Below are 17,618 nucleotides of genomic sequence, written 5' to 3'. Positions count from 1 at the left end.
CCCAAAAGTAGGTCCTAACCAGTTTCCCCCAGCTCATATCCCAAAATGAAACACAATTCAAGGCTCGGGAACAACACACTACCAACATACAACTAAAACACAAATTTTCTCAAAAATCGAAATGGGACAGCAGTGTATTTACCAAAAACGAGCGATCTACAGTAAAATCTAACAACACCACAATGTTCTCCTCGAAAAACCACTCAAGATAGCCTCAAAAATCACCAAAATCGGATCTAAAATGGCTAAGAAAACATGTCTCAAAATTTCCAAAATCAAGTCACAAAAAGAGGTCTGGCATCAGGTATTTTTCGAAAATTACCTCAAACGGGGACTCCAAATCACTATCCGAGCTCACCAACACGTTGTCCTCTAAAAATCTCACAACTTTGCCTTTTGAATCGCCCAAATCGGTTGAGAGATGAGAGAGTTATGAGGGTTTGAAGTTTGGGAAAGTTGGCTGGTTTTTCTGCATTTATTGCAGAAAATCTGCAATTTTTTCCCAAAATTAAAAACTCCGACGGGGTGCTCCGAACTCGTTCGGAACCCCGTGCACGCAAACGAGATATGCAACCATACCAAATTCGATATTCCAGACTCAACGGTGCAGTTGAAATTTCCATCAGAGGTCATTTCGATAAAAAGTGGATCCCACTTCCAAAAGCCATTTTAAGTCAAAACCCACAAAAGGGCTCGAAAAGATATCGAAAACCTCCAGACACAAAAGAAGGCAAGACACAGAAATGACCATGAGGGTCATTACACCCAAATAGAATGGGATTTAAATCCTACTTTTATGGAAATAATAACTAGGACATTTTAAACTAGTAAACTTTAAACTAGGAAATTTTTTGAACTAGGAAGCTTTTTAAAATAGGAAACTTTTATGCTCCTATTGGGCTCCATGTGGGCCCTCTTCTTGGGCCTTCATGTGGCCCAATCTTTCGGCTCTTGGACTCGAACTTGGACCATGACATGAAGTATATGTAGCACTTAGTCCAATTCTTGTTGTAATTCTTGGGTCATTCTTGGGCTTTTCTTCCACAATAAACATCTTCTTGATTTCTCATTGAAGCCCGTCAACTTTAGTGCAATTAAGCCGACATGGATGCTATCAACCTAGCACCTGTAAATTGCCCTATCAACATTTCGGACTTCATCAGCTACTTAGCTTTAGCCTACTTTCTTTTGTTTCTAGGTTGACCCCGTCTTTATTCACTCTAATTATCTACTACTTTCATCTTCTTGATGCCTTAATGAGATTTCTTTCATAAAAAAAAGGTGGTCAATGAAAATTTGCTGAAACTTAATTTTGGTTAGTGTATCTATTCTTTTGAAGACATAAGTTTGAAATATTCACTAATTTTTATCACGTTTCTTACAAATAAGTGATCCAATGTCTTAGAGCTTTATAAACTTTTACCAAAATTTGTTAAAGGTAAGGTTTGTGTACACTCTACCCTCCCAAATCCCACTTTGTGGGACTATACTGGGTATGTTGTTGTCAGCTGACTCTGAACTGGTTTAAATTTTATTATTGTAGTAGGGTTATCTTTTTCCCTTCACCTGGTTAGCCTGTATAGTGGTCCTACCTTTAGTACTTTCTCAAAGAAAATGCTCCTATCATTAGTAAAATAGTGAGATGCCAAGTAGAATCCTTTTTCCCTCATAACAATTTGCCCGTAGAAGTCATTGAAACAGTGAACTCTCCATCAGATGTTCCTTCACCCTTTTTCTATATATAATAGTCTATATATATTCTGTCAATAAACCAAAGTGTCTGGCTGAATTTTTTTTTTCCATTTTGCAGACCCGAATGTTGACATGATTATGGCTGATGGTATTAACAATCTCTGCAATGATCTTCAGGTGCTTTACCTCAATTGGCTGATCTGATGAGTCAATCATTACTATTTCCATGATAAGAATTTCAAGTGAAGGTTGTTAGGTGTTGTGTATCATACACAGTGTTTTGTAGTTTGTCTTTTCAATCTTGATTTAAAACTTCCAGTAGTACACATACTGTTGTATATTTTGTTTTGTCTTCTTCTTAGATTCCTGATAATATCTTGGTGATGATGCCTGAGTAATGTAAAACTTTTTGTTTTCTTGTCAGGTTGATCCTCAGGATATAGTTATGGTATGTGCAATTAGCCTCTCGTTTACTTTTCTAGTTGTCTTTCAGAAACTTTTACCCTCCCCAGACTCCACTTAGTGGGATTTCATGGGGCATGTTATTGTTGTTGTTACCTCTTTCAAAGACATTTTTTGAAGGTGGGGGAAGGACTAGGAGTGATGCAAAAAGGATTTAATTGGCTGTATTTGTCTTGGGAAAGTTAATTATAGAAAAACCTCCATTGAACTCTTACTTTCAATTTGGATAACCTTTCCTGAGCTCTGAGTAACTACAAAAAAATGACCTTATGTTTCGGTAAAATTTAAGCCATACCAATGAAGTGGAGCAAGCCTTGGAGACGGGGTTTCAAATCCCAAATAGATTAAAAAACACTAGGTGATTTCTCCCCATCTATCTAAGACTTGGTGGGCAGAGTTACCTGGTGTCCATGTTGGTGGGAGGTAGCAAGTATCCAGTGGAATAGTCGAGGTGCACGTAGGCCAACCTAAATAACACCGTTATCGAATTAAAATTAAGCCATACCAACCTGGTTGGTTCTTTTGCAGCTTGCAAAAAAATGATTTCACTTGAAAGAATATTTTTAATTCTTGTTTACCGTATACTTGATAGCTCAAAAGTTCTCAGCTGAACAACAGATACTCTTTGGCCTAAGCCTAGATTATTATAAAAGCTTGTAATATAGGACTTCTTAAAAGCATATAGGGGTTGTGTGATCTTTGATTCACTTACAATTGCATTCAATTACAGTTGGTACTTTCATGGAAATTGAAAGCTGCGTCCATTTGTGAATTCTCCAAGCAGGAGTTTATTGGTGGAGTACAGTCTCTTGAGTAAGCCTAGATTAAGGCATTTTCCCCTCTATAGTTGAATTTCTTTCACTGTGGCAACTATAATATTTTAGTGTTTAATGTCGAAATGATTAACCTGTATCCTGAATGACAGAATAGATTCAATGGAGAAATTCAAGAATAAAATCCCATTTTTGCGATCTCAGCTGAAAGATGAAGGTTTGTCCTGTCGTGGAATTCCTCATTGTTGGTCAAAGAAGTTCCATTGTTCTTTGATATTTTCTTATTTGAAATTTGAACATGGATACCATATCTTTCTTTAACTGTTAATTTTGTCTTACTACAGGAAAAGATTCCTTACCTTGACTTTCTTTGGATCTTTTTCCAGATACTTTCAGTGAAATTTACAACTTTACTTTTGATTGGGCAAAGGAGAAGGTGGGTACTTAATTACTGATCCTTCAGTACTCTTTTTCTTTCTATAGTTTTAAGGTTGAGAATAAGAGTTAGCAACAAGTCAGTTGGTTGCTGCTCATTCCAAAATGGAATTCCCTTTGCAAAGCTATCCCGTGTTATAAGAACCTGTGTTTAAAAGAAAAGACCCTCATAGGACAAGGTTTCTATTGTGTCGACAGTACCAAAAAACTGTCTGCAGCTCACTACAAAATAGCACCACACACAGCAAGGGAATAATGTTTGATTTTGGGTTTAATCTTAAAGTGAGAAAACCAAGATACTGTATGAATGGTTTCTTACTTGGGAAGTAACCTCTAGAGTCTAGAACTCACAAAAAGACCTCAAAAAAGGGGTGAAATTCATTAGACAACTGGAGCCCAGTTGTCTTTGTCTACGTTATCTGAAGTTAGAGAGTGAAGCCCTGGACCTGGCAGAGACAATAAACACTAGGTGAATCTTCCCTGCTATCCTAGCCTTGGTAGACAGAGTTATTTGGTACCTCTTGCTGGGCAGGTATCCTATGGAATTAGTTGAGGTGCGAGAAAGCTGGTCCAGACATCACGGTCATCAAAAAAAAGAGGAAAAAGTGGAGCCCTGGATGGAATATCCAGGACTGCCTTTGTGGTGTTCGTGCAGGAGAAGTTGGAGGTGTCCAAGGTTTAGACAATGCAGTGTCCCTTTGTTAAAGCTCATTTTAGTACTCTTCAGTTATCGCTTTCTGGAGGAGTCTATGCTGCTACAATGTTTTGGTACATTTTTTGTGTGGATTTGAGATTACAAAGAGGTGAATACATGCACATGAAATATGCAGGTAGTCTAAAAGGGTTAGTGTTGCATGTTAATAAATTTTGCTCTTAAGTTGAACAACGGTAAAGGAGATAAAAAGGAAGGAACAATGTTTTAGGCTGTTCTAATTGAGAAAAAGAGAATCCTAGAAACCTATATTGTGCCCAAACTATTACTTAAAAGGAAATCAGATGAACTACTAAGTCCTGTCCCGCGGGAATGACATAGTGGTTGAGGAACTGGAGTAACAACCTGGAGATCCCATGTTCGAGTTCCAATTAGAACACCTAAAGCACTGTCCTTTTCCCCCTTTATCATTGTTGAGGTCCTGGATATCCCATGTTTGAGTTCAGTTATAACACTTGGTGTGAGCCCATTCCCTCCAACTTTGTTAGATAGGATTACCTTGGCAACTTGTGTTTGTGCGCTGGATAAGCTACTCGGTACATTAGTCTAGGTGCACACAAGTTGGCTCAAACATCACCATTGTAAAAAAAACAGTACTAGTCCTATACATTTGACTGCACTTGGGAATTGAAGGGAAAAATATTGAATCAACCCCTTGGACATTTTTAAAGAAGTTTGGAGAGAAAAGACTAGTAGAAACTTTGAAGATATTGAAAATTTGTGTTCAAGGTTATTAGTTCCTTGCTATTTATTCTATATTTTTCGTGTTGCAGAAGCATCCTAGTTTGCATCTATAGTTTGGCTTGATTGATTGGCTGATATTTGTATATATTACTAAATGATACGTGTATATTAGGGCAACTGCTTTCTTGGTCTGATATTAAATAATTACCTTTAAACCATCCTAGTTTGCAGTTGGTTGCTTTTTGAAACGAGGAAGAGCTCAACAGTACAGCTTGGATAGTAATACATTTTTTAACCCTTATGCCTAGATATTAGATAAAATTTTAGGGTGACAAACGCGTTGCATGTAGTTTCAGTTGTATATGTCTATCTTATTACGTTATATTTTAGGTAATGATAATTTGCTTATAGAACTCTATTAAACATGTGCATGAATATTTCCATATAATTTTCAGGGTCAGAAAACTTTGGCCTTGGAAACAGCACTTGCATTGTGGCAGTTGGTGTTTGCAGAATTGCAGTGGCCATTGATTGATCAATGGTGTGAGTTTATCCAGGTAATTCAATGGAAAATCTTTGGGTAACCGTCTTTTAAGTTATCTATGTACAGGCAGCTGACCAAGTTTGTTAGGTTTGAAATTCGGTTTATCTGCTTAATGAAAATCACACTGTGCTGTGTTATGCTGGACGATTATTGGTTTCAATTTACTTGATGTGATCTTATGCTTGACGATTCTCCATCCCTTTTGATTTGTGTCTATCTTAATGTACACATGATTCAGCATTTACTTGGATCTTATTTCCGCGTAACAACTATAGTGTTGCAAGTGTTTTCGCTGTTATTTAGGATGCTATAACTCACCCCTGTTCTTTCTTTCTTCTTGTGGTATCGTTCTGCTACCACCTGGTTCAGGAACGGCATAACAACGCTATCTCACGTGATGTTTGGTTACAGCTGCTGAAATTTGCAAAGGTAAGTTATGATTCATCACTTTAGCATATTAGCTTCCAGAGACGCCCTCTATAACCTTTTACCTCACACTTGCTCCATTTCAAGTTTTTTATTTCAAAAGAAGTACATTATATTGGTATCTATGACTTGTTACGCAGACCGTGGACGCGACATTATCAAACTATGATGCTGAAGGAGCTTGGCCTTGTCTTCTTGATGAATTTGTTGAATACTTGATCAAAAATGATACTTGTGATAAAAAGTCAGATGAGTGATGGGAGACAGAAATACCCATGCTGTGCTGCAGTCACTTTCTATAATATGAGGCAAATAAAGGACCACTTAGAATTGTAGATGAGTTTTGCGAGCTGTTAATATCATTGATGAATGAGTAAACGATTTATTCAGGTCCCGAGAAGTTAAAACACGTGGTCATTGTGGACTCGTACAAATATATTGAGTAGACTGTTGATGTTGCATATTTTGCACCAAACTGTATCTGCAATACTGACATTCATCAGCAATGTTGCATATAGCACAAGTCTGATCTGTTGTGATCTCCATTAGTGACAAAATAAAGAGCCACCTATGATTATCTGGATTCAGGATTTTCACTGAAGAGGTTTAAAAATAAAAATGTAGTGTCGAAGATTTGAACTTGAATCTCAGGGTAAATTTTGACCCCTAAAACACTAAGCCGACCTTTATTCTTGTGTTTAAGGGATTCAAAATCTATATGTAAAAAAATAATAATTACAAATTACCTTACATATACAGTGTAATTTCTTGCTAAGAGGGTTTGGTTGAACACATTCTCGCCCGCTAGATCCGCCCTTGGCTTCACATACATGTCATGAATAACCAACATCTTCATATAAAAACTGTGAAATTTGAAAATGAAAATAATAGTATTTGTTTTCAAGTTAAAATGATATTAGAAAATTAGAGTTGTGTATGAACATTATATAAATTCAGTCAATATTTGTAGATTACAATAACTGTCGCACACGTAATACACAAGCACAATTTTTGTCAATGACTTTTGGACATAAAATTGTGAAATTTGAAAAAAGAAAAAAAATATTGTTTTGTAGTTGAAATGTTTTTTCAAAAATTAGAGTTGTGTATGAGCATACTATAAACGGAGAAGTGCCTAAAATGCTCCTCAACTATTTGAATATGATACAAAATTATCCTTCATCCACCTTTTAGTCGCCAATAACCCTAACATCAATGTTTTGGATAAAAAGTACCCTCAATATTAATTCTTTGGCTCATATTTTCCCTTATTTTTAATACCTCCCTTAAAGTAAAATAATTAAATATGTATTTATTATGTTGCCTAATTTGATTGGTCCAAATTAAACCCTTTCTCTAATAAATAATAAAAATCACATATGATTTATATTTTGACCTGATATGCTTGAAAATAATATTCAAAATATGATTAATTACATGATATCTTTCGATTTAACTTTTTAAAAAAATCAACCTCAATTTATTATAACTCAATTCATAACTGGGGATCAAACTAAAATCCAGGTCTGGTTGTCCATCTAAAAGAATATTATTATTATTTTAATATTAAATTTTCTATCAATTATCCAATTGTGTTTTCAAGTTGAAAATGATATTCAAAAATTACAGTTCTGTATAAACATAGTATAAATTGAGTCAATATTAGCAGGATTACGATACTCTCTATGTGGAACACCCAATACACGTCCAAACTTTTCTTAGCGGCATTTGGACATAAGAAATGAAATTTGAAAGAAAGAAAAAGTATTTATTTTTTAAGTTAAAAACGAATTCGAAAATTAGAATTGTGTATGAACATAATATAAATTGAGTCAATATTAATAGGATTATTATACTATCTATCTATGTGACGCACTCTATACATCTGTACAACTTTTATAAGTGAAGTTTGGACATAAAAGTTGCGAAATTGAAAAAAAATATATTTTATTTTCAAGTTGAAAATAATATTCAAAAATTATATTTGTGGATGAACATAATATAAATTGAGTCACTATTAGTATGATTACAATAATCTCTATGTGGCACATCTACTACACGTGCATAACTTTTGTTAGTGGAGTTTGGACATAAAAAAATATAAAATTTGAAAGAGAAAAATATAGTATTTGTTTTCAAGTTGATAATGATATTTGAAAATAACTTATTACAATAATCTCTATGTGGCACATCTACTACACGTGCATAACTTTTGTTAGTGGAGTTTGGACATAAAAAAATATAAAATTTGAAAGAGAAAAATATAGTATTTGTTTTTAAGTTGATAATGATATTTGAAAATTAAAGTTATGTATTAACATAATATAAATTGAATCAATATTCGTAGGATTACGATAAGATCTCTATGTGGCCCACGTCCAATACACATGCACATTTATTAGTTATGTTTGGAGATAAAAATTGTGATATTTGAAAAAGAAAAAAAAATAGTATTTGTTTTCAAATTGAAAATGATATTAAAAAAATATAGTTGTGTATGAACATAATATAAATTGAACTAATATTAGTAGGATTACGATACTCTCTATGTGGAACACCCTAATAAACATGCAAACTTTTTCTGGTGGCGTTTGGATATAGGAAATGTGAAATTTGAAAGGAAAAAAAGTAATTGTTTTAAAAACTATTTATTTTTAAGTTTAAAATGATATCCGAAAAGTAGAGTTGCGTATGAACACAATATGAATTGAGTCAATATTAGTAGGATTCGATGATCTCTATGTGGCACACCCAATACACGTGAACAACTTTTATTTGTTGCATTTGGACATACAAATTGTGAAATTTGGAAAAGGAAAAAAGTAGGATTTATTTTCAAGTTGAAAATGATATTCAAAAATTAGAGTTGTGTATGAATATAATATAAATTGAGTCAATATTAGTAGAATTGCGATAGTGTATGTGGAACATATATCCAATAAACGTGCAAACTTCTTCTAGTGGCATTTGGACATAAAATATGTGAAATTTGAAAGGAAAAATTGAATTTGTTTTAAAAAGTGTTTATTTTCAAGTTGAAAATAATATTTAAAAATTAGAGTCGTATATAAACACAATATAAATTGAGTCAATATTAGTAGGATTATGATAATTTCTATGTATTTTCAAGAGTTATTTCAGTGAAGTTTAAGGAAGAGGATCAAACTTTGCTAAACGGTTTCATAAAATGACCATCATTAAAAGAAATTAAAGATAACTTGATTGTTTGGTACATGAACATATGACACTTGCCAAAAATTTACTTGGTTAAGAGTTGCGGATTTATTTATTTATTATTCACTTACTGAAAATAAAGGAAGTCCTTTTAAATTTAAACTTGATTTTGGTTCGTAAAATTTTTGTGTCGTCTTCTTCATACAAATATGAGCTAACCTATTTTTATTACCAACAAGACAGAAAGGTAGAAGTAAGTCACCGAGGTGGATGAATCTGAGCCAACTAGGCAAAGTAATAAAAAGAGCTAGGACTAATCACCTGGAAGAAACTATCCCGATTAAGCTGCTTCAAACAACTGATATAAATACAGTAAAGAAAAAAGAGTTAAACATTTGTTGCATTAGAGCCTGAATGCAAGCCAAATATTACAAACTTTGCAACAAGCATTAATGCAACAAATGTTTGTTGCAAAGTTGGTAAAACAACAGTTGCATCAATGTTTGTTGCAAAGTTGGCAATTTTGGCCTGTATGTGTCCTTTTCAGACTCTGATGCAACAAATATTTTAATTTTTTTCTTCATTTATTTATCTCAATTGTTCGAAGCAGCTTTACTAGAATAGTTGCCTCCGGCTAACTACTTGCTATTTTTCCTCCTTTGCCCACTTTGTGGTTTGATCAGTTTCCTGCTTGATTTATCGTGTAAAAGTATGTAATCATAATGGTTCACTTATTATCAAACAAGGATGGACTGAATTTTCACCAAAACATAAAAGCAACGTATGAAAAATGAAGATCAACGGGTGACAAAAGCTATCACTTTATAATTTATCAAAATATTCCAAACATGTAAGTTGCACATTTCCATAATATTCAAAGCGAAATACTACTACTTCTAATAAGCAATAACAAAGGATGAAACCATATCCTAATCTGAAGAATGATTAGGAGATGTTTTCCTCCTTTGTTATTGCTTATTAGGAGTAGTAGTATTTTGCTTTATTATGGAAATGTGCAGTTACATGCTTGAAATATTATGATAAATTATAAAGTGCTAGTTTTTTTGTCCTTTCATCTTCATTTTACGTATGTTGCTTTTATGTTTGGGTGAAAATTTAGTCCATCCTTGTTTGACAGCAAGTGAACCACTACGGTTACACACTCTTACACGATCATTTAGGCGTGAAACTGATCGAGCAAATTTTGATGGAAAAAACAGAAAAGAAATTTACAAAAATTAAAACTAATTAAAAAATACCACATATATATTTATACATAACACAAATTCTAAGCTAAAATAAATTAATTTACGATCATAACTTAGAGTTCTGGATAGTACAATTGTTTATTACTAGAGACCACATTGTAGTTCACTACGAGTTAAGCTTCACAAAAATGCAAATACCTTTGTTAAATATATTTCTTTAAGATCCACACATTAAAAGTTTCGCAAGTACAAAACTATGATCTGAATGATCATTCAAGAAATAATTTTCATTTTTATAGATTTATTTGATTGAATCGGTAGATGCAATATTCATCTCTATAATAACTGAAAGATTAATCAAGCTTACTTATATATCCGATCACTATATGATTTGATGGTTACATTTGGGGTACAATAGGATGAATATATTGGGATCCCAAAATGGTAAAATGTTAGACACTTGAATTATGTCACACAAATAGCAACATATATATTTCTTTCAATTTATTCAAGAACTAAGTAGGTCAAAACCCGTTTCTCAACTAAGATATATGGTGAAAGGGGTGAGTAGATGGATACACTTGCATAGTTATACTTGCTTTGTTTGTCATCATCAAAAAAGGATTTTAAATTGAACATGTTGCATATTTGGAAAATGAGTGTAAAACCTTATGGAAAAATAAATTAAGGTTCTACATAACTTGATTTTCTACTATACAAAGGAATCGGTCACACAGAATCCTCAGCTATTGAAACTCATAGAAAAGGTTTCCAAGCAAAGGCAATAGCAGCAATTTCAAAGGAGAAAGAAGAACAAGTGATCCAAATTGTTCTTTCTTTCATAATTTTAGTTGTATTAGTGTTATTATTGATTTTTATTAATTTTATTTCTAATTGCAAATATGTGATTAAAATCAACTATACATTTAAAATAACTACTTTAAACTAAGTTAAGAAAACAAGTGTATCACACAATATCATAATTCGTAAGCAACATTCGTCAATTTATTTTAAAGAAAGAGAGAACCCTCTTACCATGAATCAGTATATAGTTCTTCTTGCACTCATCATGACATAGTATGCTTCCGCCAACAACTTCTAAATCCTACAAAGTATATGAAAATATCAACTAGAAATTTAAATTTAGAAAAGTAATACTAGTAAAAAAACTGTTGAAATTGTGAAAAAAAAAATTAAGATGTCAAAAATAAATGATGCAACACATCTAGGCAACTTATTAAGTTTCATCTTCATTGTGTAAATTCTCTAAACTACCTTTGTATTTTCAAGAATAGACACATTATATTATTATATTATGTCATATAAAGCTAACAAGTGGGGAGAGGGGGATATAAATTTTACAAATATAATACATTGAATATTGATATCTAGTATATGTTGACATACTCACTAGTTTGTTAGTTTGTTATTAATTCTTATCAAGTTGTTAGAGTAGATTTAGATTAAGTTGTTAAAGTAGTTCCTTAGTTTTAGTCAACTTAGTTACATTAAGTTGTTAGAATAGTTCCTTAGAATTAGTCAAGTTAGTTACATCTTACCTGTATTTAAGTTGATGTTACCTTTGAATAAGATTCATTCAAGTTTTCTTTGATTCTCAATCTCTTTATGGTATTAGTGCCCCTCTAAAGCTCTCACAAGTCCGATCCAATTATTTGTTTTCCCTCTCTTTGCGTCCAAACATGGTTGTTCCTGCTACCACCAGTGATAGTGCTGCTGCAGTTCCGACTACCACTCATGTGGTACAATTCAATCCAGCTGCCCAATTACCTATCAAACTGCAAGGTAACCTCAACTTTGCCACCTGGAAGGCGCAACTAGTGATGGTACTCAATGGACACAAGCTCCTTGGGCATCTCACTGGTGCCAAATCTGCTTCGCCAACCACTATCACACAAACTGATAGTACCATCTCCAATCCTGAATAGGAGCTGTGGTTTTGCCAAGACCAACTAATTCAACAGGCAATGATGGCATCCGTTGACCCCACCATTGCTCCCACTGTTGCAACTGCCTCTTCGGCAAAAATAGCTTGGGATCTCCTTCATACAGCTTATACCAATAGGAGTCACACTCGCATCTTCAGCTTACGAGATCAATTGCAAAACAATGAAAAGGCCTCCAAGACAGTTGCTACTTACCTATAGGAGATCAGATCAATTACTGATGCTCTCAAAGTAGCGGACTCTCAGGTGGCTGATGATGAACTAGCAGTCAAGATTTTGAGTGGCCTAGGTCATAAGTACCGTGAAATCACTGCCGCTATAAGAGCGCGCGACACAGCCCTAAGCTTTGAGGAGCTGTTCCAGAAACTCACGGACCATTAACCCTTTCTCAAACATCAAGATATTGACAGGTCATCCTCCATCATCACGGCTGCAGTTGCACAAAGGACCAACTTCTAGCCCCAACATCAGAAAAATAATCGTTGCTTCCCAAATCAATCTTCAAGACCACAAGATCCACAATAGGCGGTCCCTGGAAATCAACAGAATGGGAGACTACCCAGGCAAGCGGTAAAATGCCAACTTTGCCAAAAGATCGGTCACACAGCTGATGTGTGTCGCTCAAAATCGCACAACAACTTTGAAGCTAAGGTCAACTTTGTGTCAAATCATCACTCATATGCAAATCCTTGGATCCTTGACTCTGGAGCAACTCATCATGTCACAACCGAGTCAGCTAATCTTGAAGGATATACTGGCAATGAGGAAGTATCCATGGGTGACGGTAAAACTATTCCCATTACTCACACTGGTTTAACTCAAATTAAGGCTTCTAACTCCAATTTCATGCTCTCTAACACTCTTTGTGCTCCAGCTATCAAAAAGAACCTTATTTCTGTTGCTAAGTTTTGCACTGACAATCTGACCTCAATCGAATTTTTTCCACACTCTTTTCTTGTGAAGGATCTCAAAACTCGGAGACTGCTGGTACAAGGCCGGAATAAACACGGACTCTATGAGTGGCCACAGAGGGATCATGTGTCACCTTCCACCAACTTCACCTCCACCAAAGTTTCCCGTCAACTGTGGCATCGTCGCTTGGGTCACCCTCATCTGAAAATCCTAGACTTAGTACCGAATAAATTCACTTCCCTTTTCCACCAAAGAAAGTTTCATTTTTGTAATTCGTGCTCATCAAATAAAGCTCATCGTTTGCCATTTCAACGACTCACTTTAAATAGTAATGCACCACTTCAAACTTTGTTTAGTGATTTATGGGGTCCATCACCCATTTTATCCATTGATAAAAAGTTGTATTACTGCAATTTTGTTGATCATTACACCAAATACACTTGATTGTATACAATCAAAAACAAAGTGAAGTCGCTTCAATTTTTGCAAATTTTCATCCTTTAGTGGAAAAAAATTTCAAACACAAAATTGTCTCACTTTATATTAATGGAGGGGGTGAATACACAAGTCTTAAACAGTACCTACAATGCCATGGCATTCAACATTTGATCTCCCCACCCTACACTCCTCAATGAGTTGCAGTCGCTGAACGACGACATCGTCACATTGTCGAAACAGCTCGAACTCTTCTCAATGAAGCCTCACTACCATCTGAACTATGGTCCTTTGCCTGTCACCATGTTGTCTATCTCATAAATAGACTACCTACACCTGGCCTGAATAATGATTCTCCTAATAAAAAATTGTTTGGCAAACCGCCAAAATACTCTTTGCTGAAAATTTTTGGTTGTCTCTATTATCCATGGCTTAAGCCATATACAAAAAATAAATTTCAGCCTAGATCTACACCGTGTGTCTACTTAGGAGTTTCTATTGTTCATCATGCACACCTCTGCTTTAATCTTGTGCACTCAAAAAAATTTGTCAGTTGTGATATTCAATTTTGTGAAGACATTTTTCCTTTCACTCAAATGTTCTCACACTTGAAAAATAAGTTTTCCACGTTACAATGGGAAATCATAGAGTCCCAAGTCGGTAAGGATACTCATCCGGAAGTCCAATTAAATTTGGACTCCAATCTTGTTCCAACTCTTCCGCCTCTTATTCCTATCACCCTAACAGTTCCTTCTCATTCAAACACTCCAGAGTCCATAATTGAAAGGCAACTACCAGCAGTCTCCACTTCATCAGGTATGATTCCTATCTCTTCCCAACCTCCTTCACTATTTAATGAAGCAGCCCACAACACCTCTCAACCATTATACTATTCCCGTCGGCCACCAATCAACCAACATCCACCGTACCAACCAACAATTATGTCACCAGCTGCTGTCCCTCCACCATCCGGTGTGGTCACAAGGTCCAAAAATAATATCTTCACACCAAAGAAAAAATTCAGCTTCTTGGCTCACCTTTCTCCCACTCCAAATACCTTTAAGCACATTGAATGGAAGAATGCAATGGATCTGGAATACGAAACCTTAATGAAAAACCAAACTTGGGAACTAGTACCTAGGGACCTGATAAATAATGTTGTTGATTGTAAGTGGTTATTTCGCATTAAAAGGAAAGCTGATGGTTCTATTGACAGGTACAAGGCACGATTAGTCGCAAAAGGTTTCACACAATGTCCAGGACTGGACTTTCATGAAACTTTCAGTAAGGTTGTCAAACCAACCACCATCAGAATTGTACTTTCTATTGCAGTTCAAAATAACTGGAAAGTGTAGTAGCTCGACGTAAATAATGCATTTTTGTAAGGTAACTTACAGGAGCAAGTATTCATGGCGCAGCCGAAAGGCTATGTCAACCCTGATTTTCCCAATCATGCCTGCCGTCTCCAAAAGGCTATTTATGGCCTAAAACATGCTCCTCGTGCATGGTATGAAGCTCTCAAATCTCACTTGACTAAAATTGGGTTTGTTAAGTCTGAATCAAATGCTTCTCTGTTTATTTTTACATCTGAAGCTATCACGATGTATATTCTAGTGTACGTGGATGATATCCTCATTACTGGGAATTACCCAAACTTGGTCACACATGTAATCAACTCTCTGGCTTACAAGTTCTCCCTAAAGAACCTGGGTGAACTCAATTATTTTTTGGGGATCGAAGTCAAACATGTTCCAAATTGGATTGTCTTATCACAATCCATATACATACTTGAGATTCTCTCAGATGTGGATATGGCCGACTGTAAAGGAGTTATGACACCCATGTGGTCAAGTTTACCACCCAAAGCAGCCGATGGTTCACCTCCTGTCGATGCAACCTTGTATCGACGCACCATTGGTAAATTGCAATACTTATCATTCACGTGTCCTGATATTGCCTTTGTAGTTAACAAACTATCACAGTTTATGCAATCCCCAAGTCTGGAGCATTGAAAAGCAGTAAAAAGGGTGCTTCGATACCTCTAGGCATCATCAACGTCGTGCCTACAAATCTCTAGCCACTCTGATAGTAATCTATATATGTACACCGATGTTGATTGGGCAGGTGATGCCTCTGACAGAATATCCACATCTGGTTACATACTCTTCTTGGGACCAAATCCGATATGTTGGTCCTCTAAAAAGCAATAATCAGTTGCTCGGTCCTCTACTAAAGCAGAATACAAATCGGTAGCCAATGCACTCTCTGAACTTACTTGGGTACACAATCTGTTGATTGAATTACGATATCAAGTCTTGCAAACGCCAAGCATTTTTTGTGATAATATTGGTGTTTCATATCTCAGCAAGAACCCAGTCTTCTACACTAAGATGAAGCACATTGCAGTAGATTTTCACTACCTCCGCAACAGTGTGAACTAAGGTAGAGTGGTAGTCAAATATCTTCCAGCCGGGGATCAAATTGCAGACACTCTCACAAAGACGCTGTCCATGCCTGCCTTCTTTCGGTGTTTATCCAAGTTAGGCATTCTTGCACCACACCTAACTTGAAGGGGTGTGTTGACATACTCACTAGTTTATTAGTTTGTTATTAATTCTTATCAAGTTGTTAGAGTAGATTTAGATTAAGTTGTTAAAGTAGTTCCTAAGTTTTAGTCAACTTAGTTACATATTAAGTTGTTAGAACAGTTCCTTAGAATTAGTCAAGTTAGTTACATCTTACCTATATTTAAGTTGATGTTACATTTGAATAAGATTCATTCAAGTTTGCTTTGATTCTCAATCTCTTTATTATAGAGCTATAAAACACTCAAATAATAATAAGTAGACAAATTATTTTATCTATAGCACCAAGTAAACCTTGTTTGGCTAAATGATTCTTTGGTTGTTAAACACTAAGGCCAAGTCTAGAATGTCATATAATTGAATCTACAATTGACTCAAATAAGCACAAACAAATATTATTATTGGAGTTGTAAATAATATTTCAATATACTAATTAAAATCATCATAGGAATATCAATACCATATCGTCTATGTGTCAAAATACAAACAAGATACATTATGAGGCATCATGCACACATCTAAAGCCTTAAGAGCCTTTTGCATCTAGCCCACATTGTTATGTCAAAATTTATTTCACATTAGATTTGAAATCAAAAGTTTAAAATGCAATTCTCAATCATTATATAGAGTCTAGTATGGATAAAAGTTTAACATAATTAATTAAGAAACACTAATATAAAATTCCATTCAAGATTAGTAATATAAATTATTGGGATGGAACAACAAGCCTTTCGAAAAGAGATCGGAAGCATCTGGATATCTCCATCTCTGATTCATCTACAAAAAATAAAATACATCAGAGAGGGGGAAACAAATAGAATAAAATGAAGAAACGAAAGAGAAGGAGATTACAAAGGATTGCTTCCAAAACACGCAAGACTTGATACCTCTGTAAAAACCATCTTGGACTCCAGCGCATCTACCGAAAGATACCTCTACAAAATGCAGAAGGAGGTCAAATATTGATAGAATTTGAAGGAAATAAGGATGTAAAGGGAGGTAGCTAATTACTTTTACGAGCTGAGAAAGAAGAGATGAGATAAAAGATGTAGGTCTCAATCACCCACAACAAAAAGAAATGGAAAACCATGGCAGTGTTAGCTTCTTGAGATGGAGGAGGAGACAAGGAAGAGAGAAAGGCGGAGAAGAGAGTAAGAGGATAAGAAAGAAACCCTACTTTGAAATAAACTTTTATAAATCCCTAGTTGATTCCCTTAATGGGCTGGGCCTAGAGATTTTTTGTTTTGCTTTTATTTTATTTCATTTGGACTTCTTGTCCGATTTTGTACATACATTTCTTTTTAATAAAGGGGTTTAAGCTCTATCAAAGTTATTTAGGAAATAAAAAAATTAAATTAAATTATATAACAAATATAGAAATTTTCAATAAGAATAGTGTCATATAACACTAACGGTTCAATATATAATGCAAGTACACCTTATAGAAAAATAATGTCACATAATAATTGAAATAATTAAGTGCATTATTATTTTTCTATAAAATTGATAGCAAACAAATGTAGGAACGCATGTAGCACCTCACAATTTACTCATAGAATCTGAATCATTCGTCGTAAGTATATGAGCTTGGACCGGGTGATGTCCTACTTTC

At 34.8% G+C, this 17,618-nt stretch overlaps 1 protein-coding gene across 1 annotated transcript in view; it reads left to right on the top strand.

Moving 5' to 3' along the window:
- Positions 1-6,311, top strand: part of LOC102606399 (DCN1-like protein 2) — a 20,392-nt gene extending 14,081 nt beyond the window's left edge. The window contains exons 4-11 of the mRNA XM_006344858.2: positions 1,811-1,869; positions 2,117-2,140; positions 2,885-2,967; positions 3,080-3,144; positions 3,314-3,363; positions 5,214-5,315; positions 5,672-5,731; positions 5,869-6,311. Of these exons, the coding sequence (XP_006344920.1) occupies positions 1,811-1,869; positions 2,117-2,140; positions 2,885-2,967; positions 3,080-3,144; positions 3,314-3,363; positions 5,214-5,315; positions 5,672-5,731; positions 5,869-5,985 (560 nt within the window). The 3' untranslated portion in view covers positions 5,986-6,311. The remainder of the gene's footprint in view (positions 1-1,810; positions 1,870-2,116; positions 2,141-2,884; positions 2,968-3,079; positions 3,145-3,313; positions 3,364-5,213; positions 5,316-5,671; positions 5,732-5,868) is intronic.
- The last annotated feature ends 11,307 nt before the right edge of the window (positions 6,312-17,618 follow it).

Source organism: Solanum tuberosum, unplaced genomic scaffold (assembly GCF_000226075.1).
Source record: "Solanum tuberosum cultivar DM 1-3 516 R44 unplaced genomic scaffold, SolTub_3.0 scf00056, whole genome shotgun sequence".
Lineage (NCBI taxonomy): Eukaryota > Viridiplantae > Streptophyta > Magnoliopsida > Solanales > Solanaceae > Solanum > Solanum tuberosum.
This window is presented reverse-complemented; position numbering and strand designations above follow the sequence as displayed.